Raw genomic sequence first — 26,334 nt, 5'->3', positions numbered from 1 at the left:
TAAGTCTTACCTACACTCCAGGAAGGAGAGTAGAATAATGAGTTCTCCCTTGCAACTTACCTTTCTTATACAGGGATGTCGCATTTATCCCAGCTTCCCAGTTTAATGTCTTTGGTTCCTCTAGTTTTCCCTTTTCTCACATCCATTCAGTCACTAAGTTCTGTTGATTGTCTTTTTGAAGTTTTTCATACACATCTAATGTTCCCCATTACCCTGGCCTTACCTCATAACTGGACATCTGAAAGAGCTCTTCCCCGATGTCGTGATAGGACCTCAGAATTAGTAGCAATGGATTTTAAAGCTAGAAAAATGTGTTAACCCAGGTATATCATTCGAAAATTCACACACAGAGGCACATTACACAGTTAAGTGATGTACCTTTCCAAGTCAAACTGGGATAAAACTAAGTCTCCTGATTGATCCCCATTTTCCTATTCTTTATGTTAAATCAGTCTGCCTGCCTTTCCACCAGTGTATTTTGTTTACCACAGCTGAATTAATTTAAATTCTGCTTTTCACCAAATCACCTTCCTACTCAAAAACCAGAATTGTTCTTTCCTACTAAATTAATTCTATTCTCTTCTGTTAGCATTAAGATCCTACAGAACTTTGCACAAATAAAACATTTTTCAGTAATTTCTAATGCTTGCCCTCCATTCTTGTATTGATTTTTTCTGGCCTCTGTGAGTTTTTCAATGCTTTTCCCACCGGTGCTGTACCTTTTCAGAATCTTTACTCTAAAGATCCATGTTTCATGCTCTATTTCTTTATTAAAACATTCTGACTTTTTTTTACTTTTTAATGAATTCTGACTTGTACTCCTCTAACTACAATTTACTTTCTGTACATTTAGTTATGTACTCTCCTGCACTGTTTCCTGATTTTAATGTGGCTGTCCAAAAAGAGTGTAAGGTTTTTGAGGGTAAACATTTTGTCATGCATTCTTATCTGATTCCTCCACAACACATAACCATATTTGATGTATAGTAAGTACACTGAGATTATTTAGCATGTTGGTTGATTGACTTGAATTTTATCTGCTCATTTCCAGTGTCTTTGAGCATCTTTACCTCTTCATCTGATGGTCAATGAACTTCTGTTATAGGTTTAGCACTAATCAAATTATGAACACAAAATATGGATAAGTAAAATTTCTGGCCCCTAAGGAGTTTACAGTCTACTTTATAAAATGAAATTAACATACATGAAATCACCAGAACATGTTATACACTAAATTGTATGATGCTAACTTATTAGCACTTGTTTATGAGACTGGAGGAAAGGCTGTTATAGGCTTTGTAAGTCAAGGATGCATCATAGAAAGGATAAAAATTTCCACGTCATGGAGGATGGGCACAATTGGAATAGGCAAGAAAAAGCAAGAATGTGAAATTTGACATCGTTCTGGGAAACTAAGCTCCTGGGACCATACTCTAGTGGGAACTTTTCTTGGAACTGCGAGAAATGTAGCAGGTATAGGAGTTGGAAAGAAATACTATATTAAGTACCTGCTTCTCCAATAAATAATCTAAGGTAATAAATTCTTAAGAAAAGTATTTTGTTGGTAATTTTTCTAATACTTCAGTTTTTAAGTGCATCTAAAATTAGCTGTGTAGATATATGTTCTCCCTATTGACTCTTCATTTTTCCCTCAGAAACAATAAAATTACTTAACTAGAGAAATATTTTAATACTCTATGCTTCATAGCAAATAAGTTTTCTATTTTGCATGTTGCAAGCTACCATAGTTACGAGAAATGTTGACTTTTAATGGCACATTTATCCCTTCAGTTTATTTATTATTTTTATTCTGACTTTGAAAAGTAGCCATTGTTTGTTGTGGAAAGTATATAAAAGCAAAAAAGAAAAAAAGTACATAAATATAGGCATACCTGTGCCCCAAATCTCAATTCTTAGAGTTTTAATATTTGGGTATTTTTTTCCTTTTAGACTTTTTTAAATGATTTATATTATATTGTAGAGATAATTGTATCTTCCTTCATCACTTCATATTATCAGAAGTGATATGATATAAATCATTGCATTTATTATAAAAGCAGCTTGGAATCCTGAAATGAACATTAGAATAAAATCAGATTTGGTCCCAGCCCAACTAAAACCTTAAGTATTTGTCTTACTTTGAGTAAAGTACTTCTCTGGGCCACACTTTCTCCATCTGATAAATGATGGGACCAGTTTAATGTAAATGACAGTCTCTAAAACCCTTTGGGTTTTAAGTTTTTAGGTTCTAGGCAATGTTTTTTTTTTAAGTGGTACTCATCTTTAGTGTTAATTATATCAAAATTGTATCTAAAATATTTGGTAACTTGAATGTTTAAAGTTGGCTGGTTAACTAACACACATTGCTGAAATCAGTATAATTCTGCCCTGGTTTGTGTGTTTTTTATTATATTTTGTCAGTGTCAGCCTGATTAGAGTGTACAGCCAGAATATAATAAGAGTATACTCGGCTCTATAGGACATAGAACAGAGGTCTTAGCAAAATGTCACATTCATCGAGACCACTCACTGAAAACAGGGTATGTTCAATGTTTAAATAACCCATTTCTATTTTAGGCACTTAGTGCATGTTTCAAATTCAGGTCTTTACACATTTACAAGTAACTACCTAATAAGACTTCTGGAGTTCACATAATAGTTGAAAACCCAAATGTTAAACTCAGGAATGTCAGAGTCAGCATTTATGTTTAAATAAATTATGTGTTGTTATATTTACTGATGTGTGATTTTTTAATTATTTGATATTATTAATCTGAGGTAAGAGGCCACTCTGTGACAAGTGTTTCCTTTCTTGTAAAACTTGATCTTTTCAGTTATGTGACTTTTATTGTGTAATTTCTCTTGAGAGAGAAGAATGCTAGAATTTATTTCTAAAAAATATACTACCGTAAAAAATATATATTGCTGTAATTCTGATAAATATACTTATTTTTCTTGGTTTCTATTTAATTAACATCACTGACAGCTATAAATATAAAATTTAAAGTAAGATCTTGAAGCATGATAATTACTTTTTAGTGGAAGATTGGGAGGGAAAAGGCTATGTGGATTATTTTTACTCTATAAACTATTACTAAATTATATTTATCTATAAATAATTTGAGTTTTCAAAATTAAACTAAATGGACCTCTAAAGAATTAAAATATTTATTTTGCTTGACACAAGATGTTGGCAGATAAACAGAGGCATTATTGCAAGTAATAATGAAGTAATTACTTCCAGACGAGATAATGTTCTGGAATGCTGAGGAATGTCATTTGTTCGAGGAGAATATTTTTCTTGTGGCTTGTCTTTTAGAAATGGGCCTTTTGTACCTTTGACATATTAATCTTAGGCTTTCAAGTATCTGTGAACTAATATTACTCAGTTCATGTTTTTGTAAAAAGGGTTTTTTGTGTTTTTGTTGTTGGTAACTGTTATACATTTTTCTAAACAAATTTGGTGCTTTTATTTTAGGTTCAATGAATAGAGAATCCAAATTCTGCCTATCCTATTTTCATTAATGTATGTGTACCAACTGGGAATTCAGAATGAACAAGATAGAATTTCTATTCATTTGAATTTATTCTCTAGTTAGGGAGAGAGAAAGTGAACAAATAACTGCATTATATTTAGTCAGATAGCAGTAAATGTAAGGAAAAAATATAGCAGAAATGGGGAGGTTTATATTTTAGATGAGGTCATCATGAAAGTCCTCTCTGAAAAGGTATATTTGGACTGAAACATGAAAGAAGTAAAAAAACGAACCATGAGGCTATCTGGTATGAAAGCCAGACAGATCACAAGTACCAAGCAGTAAAGTGAGTGAATAATCGTGACATGTTTGAAGGGCAGTGTGGCTAGAGTGGAAGCAGGTTGTCAGGGGCCATGGAAAGAACTTTGGTTTTATTAGTTTTAGAAGGTTTTAGTCAGTGATAGGACATGACAGTGGTTTGTGTTTTCAGTTACACTAGCTGCTCTGCAGAGAATTGGCTGTAAGGCAGCAGGGAGACCAGTGAGGAATCGAGTTAATCTAACACAGTAGACCAGAAAGAGATCACCAGGGCTTTGGCTAGAGGGGTGTTCATGGTGTTTGTGGTCAGATTTGGGTTATATTTTGAAGACTGATCAAACGGTAAGTTCTAATGAATTGGATGTCTATTGAGGATAGTAGTCAGGGATGACACTTACATGTTTTTCACTAAAAATGCTGAGTAAATGGTTGGTACCATTTAACAAATAGAGGGAAACTGGAGAAGATGCTGGGTTGGAAAGGAGGCAGTGGTGGTGAAATTAAGACTTAATGGATCTGTTGAGTTTGAGATGCCTATTACACATCCAAGCAGAGATGTCCGAAGCACAGTTGGATATGCCATTTAAGCTTTAAACTTATATTTGGGTAAATATTCCAGTAGGTACTCTCTAAAGCTTGTAAATCTTTGTGTCCAATATCCAAATTGAGTAAGTTGATTACACTCTTAGAAATATGACTATAAATCAGTGGGACTTTAAACAATATGTAGGAACTTACATATTAAAATAATGCCTTGTAGAAGAACAATACAATTTACTCCTGAAATTTTGATTGTAGAAAGTAGATTTAGACCATTTCTTTGTAACAAAAATTTAGCAAATGTTATATATTATTGTTTATTACCATAATCTCCCTTTATAATACCAAATTGCTAGGAGAAATAATCTAGAAATATAGATTTGTAATGCAGCCTCAACTTCTGCCAGCTTCTGAGGAATGTAGTTACCTTCCAACAGCAGCACCAATTCCCAATTGTGTGTGTGTGTGTGTCTGTCTGTCTGTCTGTCTGTCTGTCTTTAAATAGTGGTTAAAATGGTCCATGAGCAGGATAAGTTGGACTAAAATAGTCAGATCATAAAGGAGAAGGTTATTGTTTTGTTTTGTTTTGAGACAAAAGAGAGTGATTGACAGAGAACAAAAGAGGAAAAAGTACTAAACCAAGCAAGCTATTAAAACAAAAATCACGTAATGTAAGGAAATTTAAAGGAAATGTGTTTGGAAAAGGGAACATTTCATCTTATATCTGGTACATGCCAGTCTTTATTGCTCATGCTTGATGTCAGAAGAGCAGGAAAAAAATGTTCCATTATCCTTCACCTGAGGATTTGGGTAGACAATATAAGTACCTCAGTCTTAGATTAATCAGAAGTATCATTGATTTATATGAGAAAATATGGTAGAGAACTTTTTAAAATAGAAGATAAAGCTGTAATTAACTGTTTTCTTAATCCTAGAGAATGGATGTTGTTGCTTTTTCATTGTAATACCTTAAATCTTTTTAAGATTCTTGCAAGATGGTAAGCTTATTTATTTATTTTTACTTTGAGTAATAAAGAAAAAATAGTTTTGCAAAGCATATTGACTATCCTAACATAGATTCTCTAGTGTTTTGTGGTGTATCCCTAGAAGCTGACTTAGTGACACATTGATGGAAAGATCTGAGGACTGCAAGTAATGTCTTTTTAAACAAATTTCAACAGAAACCTCAATAATAAATGTAAAGGAAACAGAATAAATGTTATTAGCATTATTTTCTCTTTTTAATTCTAGTTTTATAATTTCTAGATTCAGATAGAATTGCAATTCCCTTGTCTTTTGTGAGAAAATTACATTTGGAGCATGATTGTAATCTGGGTTGGGGAAATGCCACTATTTCATTAATTTTTGCTGACTAAAAGTCATTATTGCACTGATAAGAAACATTAATCCCAGTAGTCTATGAGTAATCTATAATAATTCACCATAAAACTGATTTATGATCACAAATAAAGAATTAGGCAACCATAAAACAGAAATATTAGCCATTGGATTCCATTTAAACGCACAATCTAAATTGGATTTCTTATGCTGTCTTTTTTGTGTCCAGCAGATTTTTACTCTAGCATATATTCTCCATCTCTCCATGAGCATACTGACCCTCCCATTGATAGGAAATGTGTACATTTAATTTTTACATTAAATGGGATTTTTTGCATATTCCACCATGTTCAAGCATTTTTTGTGTGTTTTCACATTTCTCTAAAGGTTGAATTATAATTAAATAAGTGATTGAAGGCTACTAAAATATTTTAGCATATTTGTTTGCAAAACATTCTTATCTGCAATATCTTAAAGGAATTAAACTGAATTTAATATTAAAGTGAATTTTTCCACTTTTTAAAATTAAAGCATAGTTTTTATATGTTAATATTTACCACACTTAATGTATCGTTCTGCAAGTTTTGATAAACACAGAGTCATATAACAATCACCACATCCATGATATGGAACAGTTACATCATACCAAAAACTTTCCCTGTGGGGGCCCACCCTTTTTTTTTGTAGTCTCATTTTCACTTCTTTTGTTAATATACCTAGGAGTAGAAGTACATTTTCTTTTTAAAGGAAGAGCATACTAGATAACCCCTTATGTTGTCTTAAGTTACTTTTATTTAAATATTATTTAAATGTGTCCAAACCTAGAATTAAACTCCTTTTATTTATAGTTCTCGTGCAGTTAAAAAAAAAAAAAAAACAAATTTACAAGTTAAATATAACCAAAACTAAAAAAAAAAAAAAATTCAAATTAGCAACATGTATTTAATGCATTGTCTAATGTTGTACAGGAACTAAATGAGCATAGATAGTTTTTATTGCTGGAGCACAGATTCTTTGAATGTCTCAGAACTGAGTCTTGAGATGACTTAACTCTCGTACCACTTTTCACCTCTTCCCTTTTGTCATCCATCTGTCTCTTCACCCCAAACAGCTGGCAATTACTGATCTTATTTCTGTCCATATCATTTTGCTCTATCTAGAATGTCATATAAGGAATCATACAGTATAGGCCTTTTAAGTCTGGCTTCTTTCAGTTATCATAATGCATTTCATTCATCCATGTTGTTATATATATAAGTGTTTTGTTCCTTTTTTATTGCTGAGTAGTATTCCATTATAAAACAAACCAGTTTTTTTATCCATCCTCCCACTGAGGGACGTTTGAGTTGTTTCCGGTTTTTCTTGATTTCAAGTAATGGCACAATAACTCTTACTGTGGAATCTTTAACATTCAGCATGTATTGGCAAATTAGATTCTCAAGAAAAGTCTGAGTTTCTTAAGCAGCTACTTTCTTGATTTCAGACCCCTAAAAGGGTTAGAAATCAATTTGGTCCTGAACAATTTAACTTAAGAATATAACTTAAAATCTGTTTCCACATTTTAAAAGCAAATCAATGAAAATGCTATAAAAGCAAAATAATATGCCACACTTCCTTATTATCTTGAGATCATAAAAGATCCTTCAGATTTAGCATGTACATTATAAAACTCAATCTGAGATCTAGGGTGAAATGATTTATATATGGTAGAGGCGCAAATATAATTTCAAATATGACTCTTTTGTTTTACCACTTATCTGGGGTAGAATTCTCCAGGACATTTTCCCTGTTAGAAATGAGATAGTGTAACACAAGGAATACAAAGTAATTCACATTCCATGATCTCAAGATTCTGTTCTAATAAAAGATATTTTTATAATCTTGCCTTTGGATATCATTCAATAAAGAGAGATTCTTATAGGTAGAAAACAAGCAAAATGATGTATCACATTTAAAGTGCTTTTCTGTACTATAAAGGATCAGGAAACCGATTTGGTTTCTTTCCCTTAACTGCTTGTTATATTTTTGTTTAAAAGCTTGTAAGACACATACCATGCCAGACCATTGTTAACTTGGTGTCTATCCTTAAGCATTTTTGGAATTTGGTACAGAAAAAGGAGAGAGAAATAGATGAATCTATAGAAAACACAAAGTCAGTGAATGAATATACTAAATGCCAAAGCAGATAAGATTAATTATAGTTCAAAGAAAATCACAATTTGTGGGGCAGTGTCACAGGATTTTCATTTATAGACAATCAGATTGGACCTTTTTACTTCGTTTTTTTTCTGAGAAAGTGGATAACTAAGTAAGGTGTCATAAATTGCTCAAGTGAAGGAAAGAAAATTGCTTGGCAAGGGTGACGTTCTAGTTGTAAGTTATATAGGTTAAAGCCAAGGGGATATGCAGAAGGTAACCCCTCTGATTACGTGATTTTCAAACAGGAATATAGAATGTTATGTTAATTCATTTATGAGCCTTCAGTTTCAAAATATGAAAACCACTAATTAAGAACAATGTTAGGATAGATCACCCTTTGTTGACTGAAAATTCACTTGTTTCTTGGCATGTTGCAGATATACACATACAGGAAATAAATGTATTTTGCATTGTAGGCTCAAATAACTAATGCACTATGAATTTAGCAATATGGGAAGGTTGAATGAAGGGTGGCTGTTCATCTCTGAGAGTATGTGTCTGTAGTGAGTTCGAATTGGAGATTTTAAAGTTGACCCAGAAAAATTTTTGAACACTAGATGGCAGTAACACACAAGCTATTTATTGGGGGCTGCCATTTTGCCAGGTTTGTATGCACTGGGAGGTCCCTCAGAACAGTAAACCTTCCAGAGGCCAGCAGTAGGAGAGAGCCACCAGAGAAGCCAATTAAGAGGAAATCTCCCAAACTCCTGGATGAGAGGAGAAGAGAAGGAGGGAGAGAGGGACTTACTTGTCCAGGTGTCCCAGAGTCAAGAAGGCAGCTCCAAGGGGCTGAAGTAGTATGAGGCTTTCTAAATGCAGGGTCTTATCTAATCAAGTGAGAACAGAAGCTGGGTGCGTTTTCATGGAGTATGCAATACATGTTAACTCTAAATGACTAAAAATTGCTTATTTGGGCTATTTTAAAAACAAGTGGATGTGTAAGAATTTGAGTTTGACAGTGGGTTTTAATGGACGCAGGCTGCTATGACACCTGACACATAGGGTCACTACAAGGAGGCCATCTTTGGCTCATTTATATAACGGTGTCCTTGTGCATTGCTAGCGTAATAACCAAGTGACTGCCGCAGTGTAGAACACTCTGATACATGATGATAATATAAAGGGAATGAAGTATTGGGAGTAAAGGGTAGGACTGTTTCCTTGGCAGCTTTACCAGCCAAATCCAATTTGTTCTACCTTATTCCTCTGGAATCCTAAAAATTTCCCATAAGTAAAATCTATGAATCAAAACAGTCCTATTGGTTAGGTTAGATGTATATTCTCCATTACCAAAAATAACCATAGTTATGAATTAACAAGGACTAATTATTAAAATAATTATTTTTCCACTTATTTAATAGCAATAAAATTGGACCTGTTTTTGGAATGAATTTGTGGGAAGAAAATCCCATATGTAATTACAAATAGTGTAGTTATTTACACAAATTTAGATTTGGTTTTTGTATTTTATATACAGTTTCTTTATCTTATTTGTACCTTCCTCTTCTATGTATTTTTTAATAGAAACTGCTTTTATTTTTCCTTTCAGAACCAGATAATATCAATTTTGAATAAAACATAACGTAATTTTAAATTAAACTGCGCTGGTATGATATTCTTATAAATTGGCTCACTTTTAAGTAGTATATTTTACTTATATTAGAAGTTCGCATTCATAAACACAATAATAAGAAAAATGAAAGCTGCGTATTAAAAACAGTATTGAAATTGTGATGAATGGAGCATCCAAACATTTTTTTCTCATATAGTTCCGAATACCACTTGAAGACTTCATTTTTTTCACTTCTAGCTGTGATTCACTAAAATTAAGTTATGCTAATAATCTATGCCTAGTTAAGTTTTAGCAATAAGACTTTATTATTCCATAAAATTAAATTAGATGAACTTTGCTTTTCATTTCTTTCAGAAGTACTCCATCTGTTGATTTACTGAAAGCAAAATAGTGGGGGTGGGGAGAATTACCCAGCTGAAATTCTCTGTCATTCAAGGTATAACACAGAATCAACCACAACAGGTGTGGTTTCAAAACTTGTGCATGCTTGACTCATAGTTATGTGGTTCTTTGGAAACTCAGATCTTTCAAAGTACCCTACAGTAAGCAGGCATTAGAACATTCCTGACATAATTTGCTCATTGACAATTTGGTGAAAAACTTTTTTTTTTCTTTTATACAGTATATGAATTGCAAAGAAAAAAAAAAGATTCATTATGAATAAAAGTATATGAAGGCAGAGAAATTATATATATTTTTCCTTGAGTTAGCTAAATTGATGTCCATGACTATAAGAATTTATGTAAAGGTAATGTTAGAAATCCATGCTCCAGTGCCCACTTCATCACCATTTGCAATCATATGAGCTACTTACTTGCCTTCGTTTGGAAAGCAAATCTTCAAGGTTAAACCATAGTACGTGTAACTCTTGGGTTATTAATAACATTCTTAAGTGTATGTTGTGGTAGTGACATCGGACTTCTGTCATTGAGTCACTGTGACTTCATCTTATAAACTTTCAATGGAATTCCAAGGCCATTCAAACAAAAACTTGAAGATTGGTATTGAAAAATATCTTCAGAGAGGGATAAGAATATACTTTTGAAAATCCTAGGAAAGATTTTTCTTTGATCTCTGAACTTCATAGAGACTCAGACATATAGTTGAAACTTGAAAACCTTTAGGTTTTCCAAAATGTCTTCTTTTAATGGGCACAGAGAAAAGCCCCTAAAATTGTTTTCATTCTAACTAATAAAAAGAAATGAAAATGAAAAAGACATTTGTCTTGATGTCTTCATATACCAAAGAACTCTTGCTCCCTCTGCAGAGGGTGCTTCAAAATTGCACTTTGAATCTTTTTCTCTCCCCTTCCTTTCCTTTCCTTTCCCTTCCTCCCTTCCTCCCTTCCTTCCTCCCTTCCTCCCTTCCTTTCTTCCTTCCTTCCTTCTTCTTTCTTTCTCTTCCTCTCTTCCTCTCTCTCTTTTTCTCTCATTCTCTTTCTTTCTCAGGTCTCTCATGTGGTTCCTAGGTTTAACAAAAGTTTTGGATTCATATGTATCTCTAATGTCTTGCAAACTGCTTAGTTGTACCAAAGTTGGGAGGGGGGAAGGATCATGCAGGAGGAGGTGGTGGTTATGTGTTTCTATTTTTGCATTTTTCTTTGGCATTAGCAAAGGTTCAACTCCAGTAGCAACAACTGTAACAGTTTGTTTGCCCTATTTTGTTTCTTTACCCTTATGAATGAGTAAAATACTTGAAAATGTCTTTTGATGTTAGGTTGTTGATTTTCTCATTCACCTCTTTTAGCCAGGGAATTTGAGCCATAAAAATAATTTACTCTTTTCTTCATAAGTTCTCTTACTATCTGCTTCTAATTGTTCTATTCATTTTTAGTTCTTATATTTGTTGGGAGAAGAAAATAGCTAACAGTTGTATTTATAACTTCACAAAAGAAAGAATTAAGTTTCATTGAATTAAACTGGGTATTTTCTTATAGATTAGTAATATCCTCAAGAGATGAAGTTTGACCCTTCTATAAAGACTGCTAATATATAAAACTACCATGCATATATTTTTATCTAAATTTATCCATTAAAATTAAATTGGAAAAAAGTGTTATTATTTTAATAGCTTTGCTTTGAATAATTTTATGCATTTTTCCTGGTAACTCCAAGACTTTTTTATTTTATTTGACAGGTTATCAGTTTTCCTTATTCTGCCATTTAAAATTAGAAGTATGAAAATTCTTTCATTCCATTGAGAGAGTCTTAACAAAAGCTTGAAAATTCTATTCATTTGTATTTAGTACAAGAACAGCTCCTCTGAAGTTACCCTGTAATTGAAAAATGAACATAAGTGACAAAGTAGCTTCTTTGATTTGAATATGTTACCTCAGACTTCCCTGTTCTATTATGCTAAAACTAGACTGGATTTTTTTTTTTTTTCCTGGTAGGTGTACTGGTCCTTTAGCGAATTCCCTTTCAGAGAAAACAAGAGACCCAGCAGAGGAAGAGGACGATGAATACAAGATTCCTTCATCCCATCCTGTGTCCCTGAATTCACAACTATCTCATTGTCATAATGTAAAGCCTCCTGTTAGGTAAGGATATGTGTGGGCAGCCTTTTTATCACCTTGCATCTGCATAAGCATTATCATTTGTTGTGTTTGTCTTCCAGCAATTGAATCACACGTATTTAATTAAAAATACTTGAATTCCTTTTCAAAGACTCCTCTATACTATAGTCAGTGTGTTCTTATTTTCTGTCTTTCAGAGAAAACTGAAAGATGCTGACTTCTCGTTAATCAGAAAGTAATTTGACTCAATTAGTTGACTAGTTAGTATAATGGATATTTTGCTCCCTAAACCAAATCACATTTTAACAAGATTTTGTTACAGGTTACATACAGTGGTTTTTAATTCAGGCATTCATTAAGCTATTTTAATGCTTTTTATCTGTTCTAAGCAGTATCTCATGAAGAAAAATTAGTGCTTAGAAATTAAAGTATTATGCCAACCTTCCTCAGAATTTTTCTTCATGATGTAAAGCCTAGTATGATTTATATTCATGCCTCTTCTTGATAAGCCACCTACTTCTGTACAGATCTTAGGAAGTGAAAAAAAAATTCTAAGGTTGGTTTCCTTAACTGGTTTTTGTTTGTTTGTTTTTTTGTTTGTTTGTTTTAATCAGGTTCTGTGTATTCCTAGAACCAAATAAGAATGTGAAGAATAGTGTTTTTGCTTTTTTGGTGTCTTTTTGTTTTGTTTTTTAGTTTTCTGTTTGTCCTCGTTATAATGAGGGCATGCATGGTCTTTGAAGTGGCAGCCATATTTAGGTACACATGAGTTATTAAATACTGGTGGTGTGCATTGAAACATCAGTTTGCCTTTATGTAGAAGGATGATTCTGCATTTATATAATTGATTTAGTAAACCGTAAACTAATTTTTTATATTTATTTTTTTTGAGTTGTCGTATATTAGGTTCTCAGTAAGCTAAATCCTAGCTTCAGAACTTGCTTTCTGAGTGCCAGTTTCCTCTTTATAAAAATCCCTAGAGCTGTGCTTGGCACGTAGAAGAGGGCTCAACAGCAGCTCTCCTGCTTTCCAGTATCTGCTGATTGAGAAGTAGAAGAGCCGTTGAACATTTCAGTCATCTGTGCCTTCTTTACTCAGTGTGTCATTTCCTTTTGAGGTCACGTTATTCAAACAGAAGTATTTTATAAGAGTGTGAAGTGTTTCCTTCTTTTCAAATGAAAACACTAAATGTGTTTTAGTGCCTTTCTTCAAGTATTGCACTGAAGTAGAAAATATAATACTTGGAAAAGTGAAGGAAACCTTATTTTAACCAGAGGTCTGACTTAATGATTGATCTTGGTGAGAATTATCAACACTGCAAATTTTTAGCCAGAATTATTAACATTCTGCAGTCTAGGTCTTCATATTTCAAAGCAAGAACTGAAGTTCTTCTGGCTAATTGGCAGTATTTAAGACATTTGTTGGTAAAATAGTATTATTGAGGAGACAAAGAAATAAGTGGGAGATAATTTTTTATATCAGAAGAACCAAGTGTCTACTAATATATTAGAGAAAAAAAGTCTTTCTTTCCCATTGAATATACATTGTTAAGATTTTTAATTCCTTCGTCTTTTACAAATATGTAGGAATTTTTAAAAACGGCAATGAGATGACCTTGTTTTGTCTCCTTGGGAGTCTCATTTTTTTTTCATTGCTGGAAAAGTGAGGGGTTTAATTTTAATACGTTAAATTTTAATTGTCACATCATATTGGATGAGATTTTTGGTGGCAGGCCTCCCAAATTCTGAAAATAAATTTGAATTATGACTACCATTACCATCTTTCTGCTGTTATAGAGAAGTAATAAATGTTGATAATCCCTAAACTTAATTGGAGTGAATTCTTTATCTAATTTGTTCTTGAAAGCTGATGGATGAAGTATCTTATGTCCTCTGCAAAGCACTCTTTAAACTTAACACTTCCCTTCCCTCAATGTTCTTTTTTCATCAGGAGAAGTAAACTGTTAATACCTGTAAAAATTGAAACGCTAGATGAATAATTCAATTCAGTTTCAGTAAAACTCCATCATTATTATGAAAATTGAGTACTTGATAACTATTTTTAAATGAACCATCTTCTGGCCTCTTAAGGAGAAGTAGCCACCAGAGAAAATGGAAATGAATTTCAGATGAAGCACTTTTGCAGTAATTGTTCAAATATCCACTCGCTCCTCTATTATATGTGTACTTTTACTTTGTTCCAAGAATTTGGAGTTAATCAGAGAAAAGTAAAATGTGAACTTCCCTTTCTGTAGCTCTTTGTGAGCAGTGGAACTTTCCCAAGGTCATATAACACAGATAGATATGTGCTGAAAGCAAAATATTCTGGTTTGTTTTGTTCCTGCTTTGCCCCAGTTTTCTCCTGTGTGTCCATAGCATGATTCCAAAATATGAATACCAACAACAAAAATAATTTTTAGTTGATATCATCACCCTTTTATAGACACCCAGATTAAAATACTTGTTGCACTCAAGCGTGTACCCAGGGCCTTTGCTAAAGTCATTTTGTATAGTGTCTGTTTGCACACCCACAGTTTGTTTGTTCAACACAGTGATGGAATTGTACCACAGGCTCTGGATATTTTCATGTCTGTCAGAATTTTAGTGGAATTACTGAAAGTTTAATGATTTTCCCTTTTGTAAGGGTTCTAGTTTATTTTTGTTATAAGGAAATCTTAAATTACAAAAAAAAATATGGTGGTAAATATCATCAACAAATAATGAAATCAATGGGACTGTTAGGTATTTTTTACCTTGGTTGAAATTTTTTTCCCCAAAAACTTGAGAAAGTATTTTTGAACTCTTCCAAATAGATGTATTAATTTTGCACATGCATTTAGAGTATCAACATTTTTTTGTGGCTTTCATAATTCTTGGTTCCAGTTAAGAAAGAGAAACTATTTGTCTTATACAGGATGTTTACTTCTGCTTTTTCAAAGAAGATAAGAGTATCTAGATATTGTTACTTTTACTTTTTCCAAAAATTAAATTGAATGTATTTATTTTCAAACTGTATTATATATTATATATATTTCTATATATAATAGTTCCCTCTGCTTCCCAAATGACTTTTAAATGGAAAGTAAGTATCCTTATATGATGTTTGTCCTTTGATCTCTGCTTTAGGTCTTGTGATAATGGTCATTGTGTATTGAATGGAGCACATGGTACCTCCTCAGAGATGAAAAAATCAAACCTCCCTGAGTTAGGCATATATTTAAAGGGTATGTATAGAATGTATTCTGATATGTATTCTACATCTTAATGGTCAGAATTTAAAGGCAAAATGCCACCCCATTGTTGTACTGAAAATACATTAAGGTTTTGTGTTATCCTCTAGGAGATGTTTTTGATTCAGCCTCTGATCCAGTGCCATCACCACCTGCCAGGCCTCCAACTCGGGACAGTCCAAAGCATGGTTCTTCACTCAACAGGACGCCCTCTGATTATGATCTTCTCATCCCTCCATTAGGTCGAAACCTTTAAAACTTTTGAAACAAACCAACCCTGCCACTTCTCTCAGTTAATAGCTGAATTACCAGAGTTCACTATATCATAGACTCGCTGGGTTGTGAATTTGCCTGAAATTAGAATGGGTTCTCCAGGTGATGGTGGCTCTTGGGTTCATGTGGCCATTAATCCATTTAGGTTAAAGCAGTGGGATATATAACTGGCTATCAGTCAGGGTTTCATCTAGTTGTCTTTTAATGTACTAAATGTGGTGTAAAGACATTTGAGACCGTGTTTTATTCTCCCAGGTGCTTGTGTTCTGACAGGTTTGAAGTGATGGCTTGTAGTGTTCATCTGAGATTGTCTTTTAAGTATAATTCTTAATGAATGTGAAATGACCCAGTTTCACTTATGCTATTTAAATTGTGGAAAATTGTATATTTGATTGTAGAGAACTGAGAATAAGTTCATCTTAATAATTGCAACTATAACCAAAGAATCTTAGTTTCTTTGTTTCAAATTATAATATGAAGTACAGTAATGTATATTTTTGTATGTACTCAGGTAAAAACACATGTAGGTGTGTATGTATCCTGAAGTTATCTGGTGCTGGTGTATTTGTTTCATGAATTCTAGGTGGAAATCTTCTTACCCTATTTTTGTAGGAAGACAGTGAAACCACCACACCTTAAGGCTTCACAATAACAAGTCGCTATAGCATAAAATAATATATGATGAAGCCCATCCAAAAGCTTATCTGGATTGTTTACTAGACCACCAGAAATACGAAACGAAGCTTTCTATCTTTCCCACAAATACAGTTGATCAGTATTTTCAGTTATACCTTTATAATATCTTTTGTTCCTTTTCTCTCTATAGTTCATTGCTTTGCTACTTCTTACTGGGTTTAATTACAAGTGCCTCCTAACTTCTTTCCTTACCTACCTACAGTTTTTTTCTTCCTGTCACTTCTTCCTGTACACTGGATGCCCAAGTCTTCATGATCTAGAGCAACACTGTCTATCAGAACTTTCTTTGATGATGTAAAGGATCTGTAGATGCACATGTAGCTACTGAGCACTAAAATGTGGCTAGTGTGACTGTGGAGTTGAATTTTAGTTCATTTAAATTTTAATTTGAATAGCCATATGTGACTAGTGGATGTTGTGTTGGACAACACAGATTAATGTTACACCTTATTTCAACTTTAACTTCCTCTGTCTCTACATGCACATCTCATTCTTTGGTCATACTATTCATTCTGCCTTGAAGATCCCATCCTTGCATTTGATGAATAAATGTTTTTAAGTCCCGCATATCCCAGGCCTTCCTATTCAAAACCTGCTGAATGTACTTGCCACATTTCTCATCCCTCTTCCAATAGGACCAAACACTTTCAGCTTTGAATCATACCTATATATGAATTCGCCTTAGCTCCCCTCCTGCAATCAGAGCTCCTTAAGTCAAGGCCTTGTGATTTTGGTCTCAGTGTCTCCCAGGTGCCTGACATGGACTGAAAAAGAATTTAGCTGAATATGATTATACAACAGGTTATAGAAGGTTGGAATGACAGCAGAGCTCTCTCTCTCCTATATCTTGAAATAGTTTAAATTAGAAAAAGATTCATGACCATTAGAGAAAATAATTTTAAATATTTTGGCAAGGCAAGCTTGACAAATGGTCAAACCATTTTTAGTGGTTTTGTATTTGTCATTAAACTTAAATACATGTGAATTTTTGTTATTAGAATCTATAGCTGTTTACTTGTACCTTGCCTCCTTCAAAACATATTTGAGGCAGCTTACAAAAATATATACGTACACGGCAACTGTTTTCTTTTTTGTTTTTTTTTTAAGAATGATAAAGAAATCAAGGTAAGGGAAAATATGAGGAGACTAGTACGATGCAGCAAGGGAGAAAGCATGCTGTAAAATTCCATAGTTAATAAAGCTGGGAAATATGCAAATGTAAGTAGCTTTTGGGACCTCAAAAGGGACTTCTGTATTTAACTGTTCCTCTTTAGAGATATAAAAGATAGGTAGATAAATATCATATTTCTCTGCTCTAAGTGCATTTTCTTTATGACAATAAATCAAAAATATGGAAAATTACTTTAAATGAATTAAAGTCCAGTGGAATTAATTTTAAGGGATAATCTAAATTACTCTGTGACATCATGTGTACATACTGATTTTCTAGTTCGAGCCTGTGAACTCATTTTGTTATGCAGAGAATTTTGTTTTGATGGTGTGACCTATAGTAAATTTTAGTGTCTTTGTATTACAGAAGTTATAAGTGAGCCATAAGCTGTTTCATAACCTGCAAAAGTTGGGTAAATCTTGAAATTGATGTTCTTTTTTAGGCAGCAATACAAAATCATTCATCCCTTTTGCTTAAAACCATGCTTTGATTAATGAAATGCTGCTTTTGATATCTGTGTTTCTTTCAATGCAGGTGAAGATGCTTTTGATGTCCTTCCCCCGTCCCTTCCACCTCCCCCACCTCCTGCAAGGCATAGTCTCATCGAACACTCAAAACCTTCTGGCTCCAGTAGCCGACCATCCTCAGGACAAGACCTTTTCCTTCTTCCTTCAGGTAGGAGGGAGAAGCCAAAGAAACAATTTTTCATTTAAAGCAAAACCATCTCTAAGCACATACTGTCAAATAAACATTAGTGATTCATTAGCTTCTAGCTCCCCAGCGGAAAAATTCCTTGGGGGTGGGACAGGGTTGGGGTAGGGGCCATAAGGTGGGCAGTTGGGTGAGTTGGTTAGTTTAATGCCAAAAGGATCACAAAGATATGGTGAAAGCAGTAAGTCATAGAATTTAGAATTGGTTCTGTAGAGATAATCCAATCCAACTGAAGCTCTTATGTAACAAAAGATATCCTGGAGAACTTGAAGGGCTGATTGACCTAATAGTGACAGTGACAAAATTTAGGCTGTCTCAATTCCCAATGCAGTATATTTTTTTCTAATAATAGATTTTTTAAATCATTACTCGGTATGTTTCAGGTTATGGTTTTGTTCAAAAATGTAAGATTTTGCCAAATTACCTTGCTATAACAAGATGAGACAATTTTTTTTGAAATATCTGCATTTTATTGTTTTTGTAACTTTTTATTTTTAATGTCTAAATGTATTCATTCACAAATTATTGGTCTTCAAGGGAAAATTAATACAATATTTTTAAAATTTCTGAAGTGAAAAGCAGAAATTAATGAAATGAAAAGACTTAATAAACCTTCCATCTATTAGTCAGAATTATCAGAAAAAAAGTTAATTCGGTTATGTTGAATCTGCTGATATCACCTGTTCCCATCTGTCCTATTAATGACAATGTAATCTTTTCTCTGAGATGTTTGCCTTCTTGGTTTGTTTGGTTAAATATAAAGAATTTCTTTTTAACAATTTCTTTATATTTCTGTATGAGATTAACCCTGACAAGCCTTTAAAAATGCTTAGTTTATCATCTAGTCACTTATATGCCTCAGTGAAAATCTGGAAATCTTAACTGTTATCATTTCTCTTAGTTGTTTGTCATTCATTTTTCTCATTTCCTTTTTACTTGGTTTGAAAATTTAGGAAGTTTGAGATTTGTGTATAAGAATCAGTATGTGTATGTATATATATGTGTACACACACACACGAGTACATATATTTATACATAAAACCTAGACTGTATAGCTTCAGTATCTAAAAGTGTTTTTTTTTTCAATAAATAATTTCAACATTATTATTTATCAATAAATATTGATCGAGTATCCACCATGTCACCCTCATGGGACTTATGAATTTTCCGAATGCTTCCAATAAAAGAGTGAGCTTCATAGCCTTCTGGTCCAAGCAAGAAGCATGGATAACTGCTAAGCTCTTATTCATATAGCTACCTATAAATATTGAAAGACATGTTGCTACTTTTTTTCATGTATACTCATTCAAATCTTTGTTTTATACATGTATTTTAATGATGTTTTAAAAAACTAATCACTTTCAATCTTAGTTACTTAAACTGTCCTGCAGCTAAGTTCTGGATAGTTTCTGGCCAGATTCCTGCAACATACCTATCAGCTTTTATGTATGTGACTTAAGCCCCATTCAGTGAAAGCTTGGCATAATGCGTTCTTTTAAAAGAACTTTTAAAGAGAACTTTTCATGCAAATACACAGTTAACAATTTTTATTAAAAACATTAACTGTAAATTGTTATACTTTATTTTAATCATAATTATATTGTTCATTGCCCTCTATGTAAAAATCTTCATATAATCCTCTCAAGATTGTTTAAAAAAAAGTTTACTACTTCAGAATGAAAATGCCCCCTTTAATTACATAGGTGAGAGATGTGAAAACCATTTTATTTCATTGCAGTTTGCTCATTTTGCTTTTGCTTGGCCGGCATGAACTCAGCATCAGTTAGCCTTAATCTAGGGTTTGAGGCTTACGTGGGGCCAGAGAGGCATCATTTTAAACCTATCGACTCTTCTTTATTTCCTCTTTTGTACATGCAAGAAGTCTAATTCCATTCTCAGTAAGGCTGACAATCCTTCTAAGAAAAAAAGAAAAGTTTTTTTTTTTCCTTGTTTAGTCTTTCATATCGTTAACTGATAGATTTCTAGTCTGATGCCAGATCCTTTATAAGATCCATCATGACAATTATTTTTATTCAATTTGGAGCCGATATATTAGCTCTCCTTCATTTCAAAGGGAATACTCAAATTCAATCACATAATAATGTCAGAACATGAAAGTTTCTTTTGGCTCGTAGATAAGCATTTGAGTATCATTTTAGAAAGTATTTAATACATTTTACTACCTCAAGAACTATAATAGAAGGTTCACAACAGCAGTTCTTCACCTTTTCAATTGAACGTCCCACAAGAATGCTCTATAAATGCTCAAGTTTAACTCAGTAGTTTCGGGATCATAAACAATGAACACAGGTGATTGCTAAATTTAAACAGACTCTTCACACATTTCACTGGAACCATTTTCACTGTTGTTCAATCTGTGGAATATTAGTCCATTGTAATAAGTCTTTTCTATCATAACTGAGATTTTATTTCCTTGAGGAAACAATTTTCCCTAATTAAAGACAAGGGTGAGTGTTTCAGGAAAAAAAAAAAAACCAGTTGGGTTTTCTCCTGACAGTTTATGAAATAGCTAATCAAACATATGTCTTTATATTAGCACGTGGTACCCTGCACAAATGAGTCAGATCCTCCTTTCCAGCTTTACAGCCCAACGGCTTCCCTACTGCAGTGATTTTCAAACTGCAGGGTCCTGTGTTTCTGAAAGGAGACTCAGGACTCCCGTAGATCAAGGGGGGAAGCCAAGCAGGTGCCAAGCTCTGGGTGCCTTTTCTATTTGTTTTATATTTTAAGCTTCCATACAAGATTTATTTTGGCAAAACAGTAATGTCTCTAAAAAAAGTTGACGTTAAAGCCCACTATTGTGTATGAGCCATTATTCTAGACAGGCTGAGCTTATCTTAACAATCTGAAGAGTCCTCAAAAAGACTATACACTTCCCTGTCTCCACACCTAAGGCTACTGCTAGCATGTGGATGCTTTTGTCCAAATTACAAAAAGACACTTCTTTGGGCTGCTAGGCTGAAATAGGCACCCTCTCCATCCACTTTGTGACAGAGTCAGTGGCTTGGGGAACAAACCAAAGACTGCATTTAAGCCCCAGTCTTACCCCTCACAAGTGCCTTTGTATTGTATATAAACTGCACAACTTATCTTGCAGCCCTGTTTCCACCTTTCTTTCACTCCCCTCTAATCTGGGATCTCTTCTTTGCTTCACTCTGTTTAATAATGTCCTTACCAAATCTTCAAGTCACAACTTGACTTTAAAAGCTAGCAAAATTGACTGTTAGAGAGAAATGAAAGTTTTCCACTTGGATCCAGAAATACAATTGCATAAGTAAAATATTATGAGGAAAATTTGGGTCATTAGCAACAGTAATTGAAAAGGATTTAGGGAGTTTTGATGACTATGACCTTTATGAAATACTATCATGATATGGCTGCCAGAGGGGTGCATGTCATTTAGGGTTGGCACTAACTGAATTTTAATGAGAGAAGGAGTGAGATGAGGTCCTGCAACAGTGGTCAAGTCTTGAGAGATTGATTGGCCCTGGAGTGTTTCTCTAATTGTGGTCTCCAGACCAGCAACATCAGCATCATTTGGCAACTTGTTTATAAATAAAAGTTCTTAGAACCCACCCAGGACTTACCAAATCAGAAACTCTGGGAGTGGGACCCAGTGATCTGTGTTTTAAGCCCTCCAGGTGATTTTGATGCACGTTCAGGTTTGAGAACTGATCTAGGTTATTCTCAGAACGCAACCAGGGTAATAAAGGATTTCTTGCTATGCCATCTAAACCACAGTAGATTAAAGGAATTGAGGATGTTTAACCCTGAAAAGAAAAGACCTTGGTTATATTTTAGAATTGTCTTCCATTTTTGAATTTGTGAAAGAAGGCTTAGATTTGCTCCATGTTTCTCCAGAAGGTAGAAGACCAGTGAGAAGAAGGATTAAGGAGAATTTCATTCATTATAAGCAAAAAGCTTCTGCAATTATTAAGAATTGTTCAGAAGTAGAATAGACTATCTCAGAGAGGTCATGAGTTCTGGGATTTTCATCAATGTCTCAATTACTACTTATTGGGACATAATGAAAGGGAGTTAAAAAGTGAGGGCAGTAAAAAGGGAGGAACTCGGTTCCTACATAGCTCATAAAACCCTTTTCAGCAATTAGATTCTACATTGATGTATTGTTACAAAATATTCCATACTGCCTCCTCCAAGAGATTACCACTGATGTTTCCTTTCCCTTTTTTGTTTATATATATGTTCATATTTATGTAAAATTGTAATACTTTTTTCACTTAATATATTATGAACATTATCCATGTTGTTAAATACTTTTACACAACATAATTTTGATTGCTACATATTTTTCTACTTCTTTTATAGCTAGCAAACCCTTTTCCTCCAGTCTTTTCTTAGTTTTTTTTTTTTGGTAACTTCTAAAATAAGTATTAAAATTTCAATTTTGTGTTAGTATACTGTAAATCACAGGCAGTGGTACTAAAAGAATGCCTTTGCTTTTTAGAATAGATTAATTCTCGTTTGTTTATTCATTTATTTCTCTAACATTTATTACTATATAAATGGTACATTGGCTATGGCATTTTTCAGTTTGTGTGTTTTAATCTTAAATGTGGGAGATAAACATTTACTGTAATTAGTTTTTGGAGAATTTATTTTAAAAACACTTTTGCTTTGTGAAAGATCCTTATCAGAGGATAGTTGGTGATTATATTGTTATTGTACTCTATGTACTAATTGTGTTGTAAGTAATACCTACTACTATTGAACTAGAATACTGAATGACTTTATAACCTCCTACACAGTACCCAGTTTACCCTATACCTGACTAGTAGCAAACTTAACATGAAGCAAGACAAAATGTGGTATTGATTCAGAAATGAACCTTAAATAAGTATTTTTGCTAATTATGGTGATATGTTTAGTGTGTCCAGTGACTTTTAGTGAAATAATTTAATGGAGCAGTATAGTACAACTGTATAGTCTATAATGGCTCTGAAATATATATATATATATTTTATTTTTTATTTTGAAATAAATTCATAGTTAAAGGAACAGTTGCAAAAACAATACAAACCCCATACACAGAACTCCAGCATACACTGACCCCCCCTCCCCTGATACCCCAGTCCACCAATTTTAACATGCTGTCACATCGCTATTTCTTTCCCTCCCTCCCTCCCTATCTGTCATCCATCATCTATTGCTCTGTCTTCTGAACATATGAGAGCTAGCTGCACACATCCTTGAACAAACACTATAATTCACATATACACTTCCCATGAACAAGAACATTCTTTTATGCAATCCCATTAAGCGCAGCTAAGAAGTACAAGAGATTCAACAATGATACAAAGCTTACATTCTATATTTCCTTCTCCTTATGTCTCAACTGTGTCCCTTTGAGCCACCTGTCCTCCATCCTCCGATCTCATCCAGGTTCATCCTTGGCATTCAATTGTCATTTATTTAGACTCTCTCTTTTATTTTTTATTTTTTTTCAATTGTGGAAACATATATATAGCCTAAATCTTCCCATTCCACCCCCTCCCTAGCATTTCATTAGTGGGATTAATCACATTTAGAATGTTGTAATGCTCTTTCCCACCATCCATTACTAGTAATTTCCCTTCACCTCAAACAGCAACCGTACACTCATTTCTTAACTCCTCATTGCCCCTTCCCCATTTCTCTTAACCCATACTCTACTTTTCATCTCTATGGTCATATTCTCTGATAATTTCTTTGTGTTTACTGTGGGGCTTAAAATTAACCTCTTAAATCCATAACAATCTTATTTTTCTTTGATACCACCTTCACTTCAATAGGACACATAAACTATGTTCCTATACTCCTCCAATCCCCCACCTTTATGTAGTTGTCTAAAATTACATATTTTATGTTGAGTTCAAAACCACTGATTTGTCATTAGAGTTTGTGTATTTTATATCATGTAGGAAGTAAATAGTGGAGTTACAGTTCAAAAATTATTGACTTCTATTTGTATTCCATTGTGGTTGGAGAATGTGCTTTGAGTATATTCAATTTTTTTTTTTTTTTTTTTTTTTTTTATTTCTTGAGGCTTGTTGTATGTCCCAGCATATGGTCCCTTCTAGAGAAAGATCCATGATCACTAGAGAAAAATGAGTGTCCTGGTGATTTGGGATGTAAGGTTCTATATATGTCTGTTAAAATTCTCTATATCTCTCTTTCTCCTTTCTTTGTTTCTCTGTTGGTAGGGCTCCCTTTAGTATCTGAAGTAGGGCAGGTCTTTTATTGGCAAAGTCTCTCAGCATTTGTTTGTCTGTGAAAAATTTAAGCTCTGCCTCAAATTTGAAGGAGAGTTTTGCTGGATAAAGTATTCTTGGTTGGAAATTTTTCTCTCAGAATTTTAAATATATCATGCCACTGCCTTCTCGCCTCCATGGTGGCCGCTGAGTAGTCACAAGTTAGTCTTATGTTGTTTCCTTTGTATGTGGTGAATTGCTTTTCTCTTGCTGCTTTCAGAACTTGCTCCTGCTCTTCAGTATTTGACAGTCTGATCAGAATATGTCTCAGAGTGGGTTTATTTGGATTTATTCTATTGGAGTTCACTGGGCATTTATGCTTTGTGTATTTATATTGTGTAGAAGATTTGGGAAGTTTTCCCCAACAATTTCTTTGAATACTTTTTCTAAACCTTTACCCTTCTCTTCCCCTTCTGGGACACCAATGAGTCTTAAGTTTGGACGTTTTATTTCATCTATTGTATCCCTGAGATCCATTTCAATTTTTTCGATGTTTTTCTCCATTCTTTCTGTTCTTTCATTTTCTGTTCCGTGGACTTCTAGGACACTGAGACGTTGTTCAACTTCCTCTAATCTTGTATTGTTAGTATCCAGAGTCTTTTTAATTTGGCCAACAGTTTCTTTTATTTCCATAAGATCTTCTATTTTTTTATTTACTCTTGCAATGTCTTCTTTATGCTCTTCTAGGGTCTTCTTTATATCGCTTATATCCTGGGCCATGGTCTTCTTGATGTCCTTTAAATCCTTTGCCATGTTTTCGTTCCTCGATTGTAGTTCTTTGATGAATTGTGCCAAGTACTGTGTCTCTTCTGATATTTTGATTTGGGAGTTTGGAATTAGGTTCTCCATATCGTCTGGTTTTATCATATGCATTAAGATTTTCTGTTGTTTTTGGCCTCTTGGCATTTGCTTTGCTTGATAGGGTTCTTTCAAGTTGTAAAAAAAGATACCAATCTAATTTTCCAGAACTACAAGTTGGTGGTGTACACTTTCTCTAACTGATCAGCAGATGGCGTCCGCAAGTCACCTATACCCCTCTAGTCAGTTCTCCTCCACCTTGTCCTCGCGGTGTGTGGGGAAATGATTCTTGTGGGGTTCAGATGGTGAACTCAGTTTGGGTGTGTTGCTGGAGCCGACCACCCTGAATGTGGGGTGTGTGTTCGGGTGGCCAGGGAGGAAGGGCAGCTTTAATATTCAAACCCCCCAGGTTCTTGGAGATTCAAGGCTGCCACAAGAGTCTAAGCCTTCATTTCAGTTCAGCCCCAGACCCTCTCTCTCGCTGACCCACAAACCACCGGACTTGGCGTAGCATCCCTGGTTTTTCCAAGCAGGCCCCCTTTCTCAGCTGTGATCTTCCAGGACCTTTGCTGAGGTAATGCTGTGCTACGTCACCAGTGCACGCCGTCCCTCAAGGGAAGCCCCGGGCCACCAGGCCATGCAGGGGCGCTCTCAGCCTGATGCAAAGATGGCCGATTGGGGGCTCTCAACCCCCCCTTCCTCGCACAGTTCCTCCTTCCCAGCTCCGGGACAACTGGCGGGGCTCTGGACTGTGGGCACGGCCCCGGGCAGGAGTTTATCCAGCCCTCTGGGGAACCAGCTGCCAGCTGCAGGGTTTCTTTCTGCTTCCGGCTCTCCCCTCTGCTCCCCTGTCCCTGAGGGTATCTGCAGCGGGCTATCCTCCAGGCCAGACACCGAGAGGCCAGCTCAGCCCTCTCGTGCTGTGTTTTACTGCATGGTTCCCACTGTCACAACTGCAGCCGCTCCTGGGTTTTTCCCTTTTTTTTTTTAAAAGAACCAGTTGGTCTCCAAATGCCAACCCCTGGCTTCCCCACACCGCAGCGCAGCTGCGGGTCTTCCAGCCAGCTTACTCACTCATTTCAGAATGCAGACTCCCAGTTTCACCAAGTATACGGCCCCTGTGGTACTAGCAGACCTCGTCCAGCTGGCGCATTGCTGATACCGGTATTCTGGGTCACTTTCTGGTTTTTATCTAGTATTTTTCACGGAGGTGTTTTTATGCCCT

The 26,334-nt window shown here is 34.5% G+C and overlaps 1 protein-coding gene across 5 annotated transcripts in view; it reads left to right on the top strand.

The window, feature by feature from the left end:
* Window positions 1-26,334, top strand: part of CBLB (Cbl proto-oncogene B) — a 234,641-nt gene that overhangs the window by 192,816 nt on the left and 15,491 nt on the right. For 4 of the 5 annotated variants that reach the window (XM_037835057.1, XM_037835056.1, XM_037835053.1 and 1 more), the window contains exons 14-17: window positions 11,837-11,983; window positions 15,085-15,182; window positions 15,299-15,430; window positions 17,863-18,003. In XM_037835057.1, coding sequence (XP_037690985.1) covers window positions 11,837-11,983; window positions 15,085-15,182; window positions 15,299-15,430; window positions 17,863-18,003 — 518 coding nt within the window. The remainder of the gene's footprint in view (window positions 1-11,836; window positions 11,984-15,084; window positions 15,183-15,298; window positions 15,431-17,862; window positions 18,004-26,334) is intronic. The other variant, XM_037835059.1, reaches the window with a different exon arrangement.

This window comes from Choloepus didactylus, chromosome 1 (assembly GCF_015220235.1).
Source record: "Choloepus didactylus isolate mChoDid1 chromosome 1, mChoDid1.pri, whole genome shotgun sequence".
NCBI lineage: Eukaryota > Metazoa > Chordata > Mammalia > Pilosa > Megalonychidae > Choloepus > Choloepus didactylus.
This window is presented reverse-complemented; position numbering and strand designations above follow the sequence as displayed.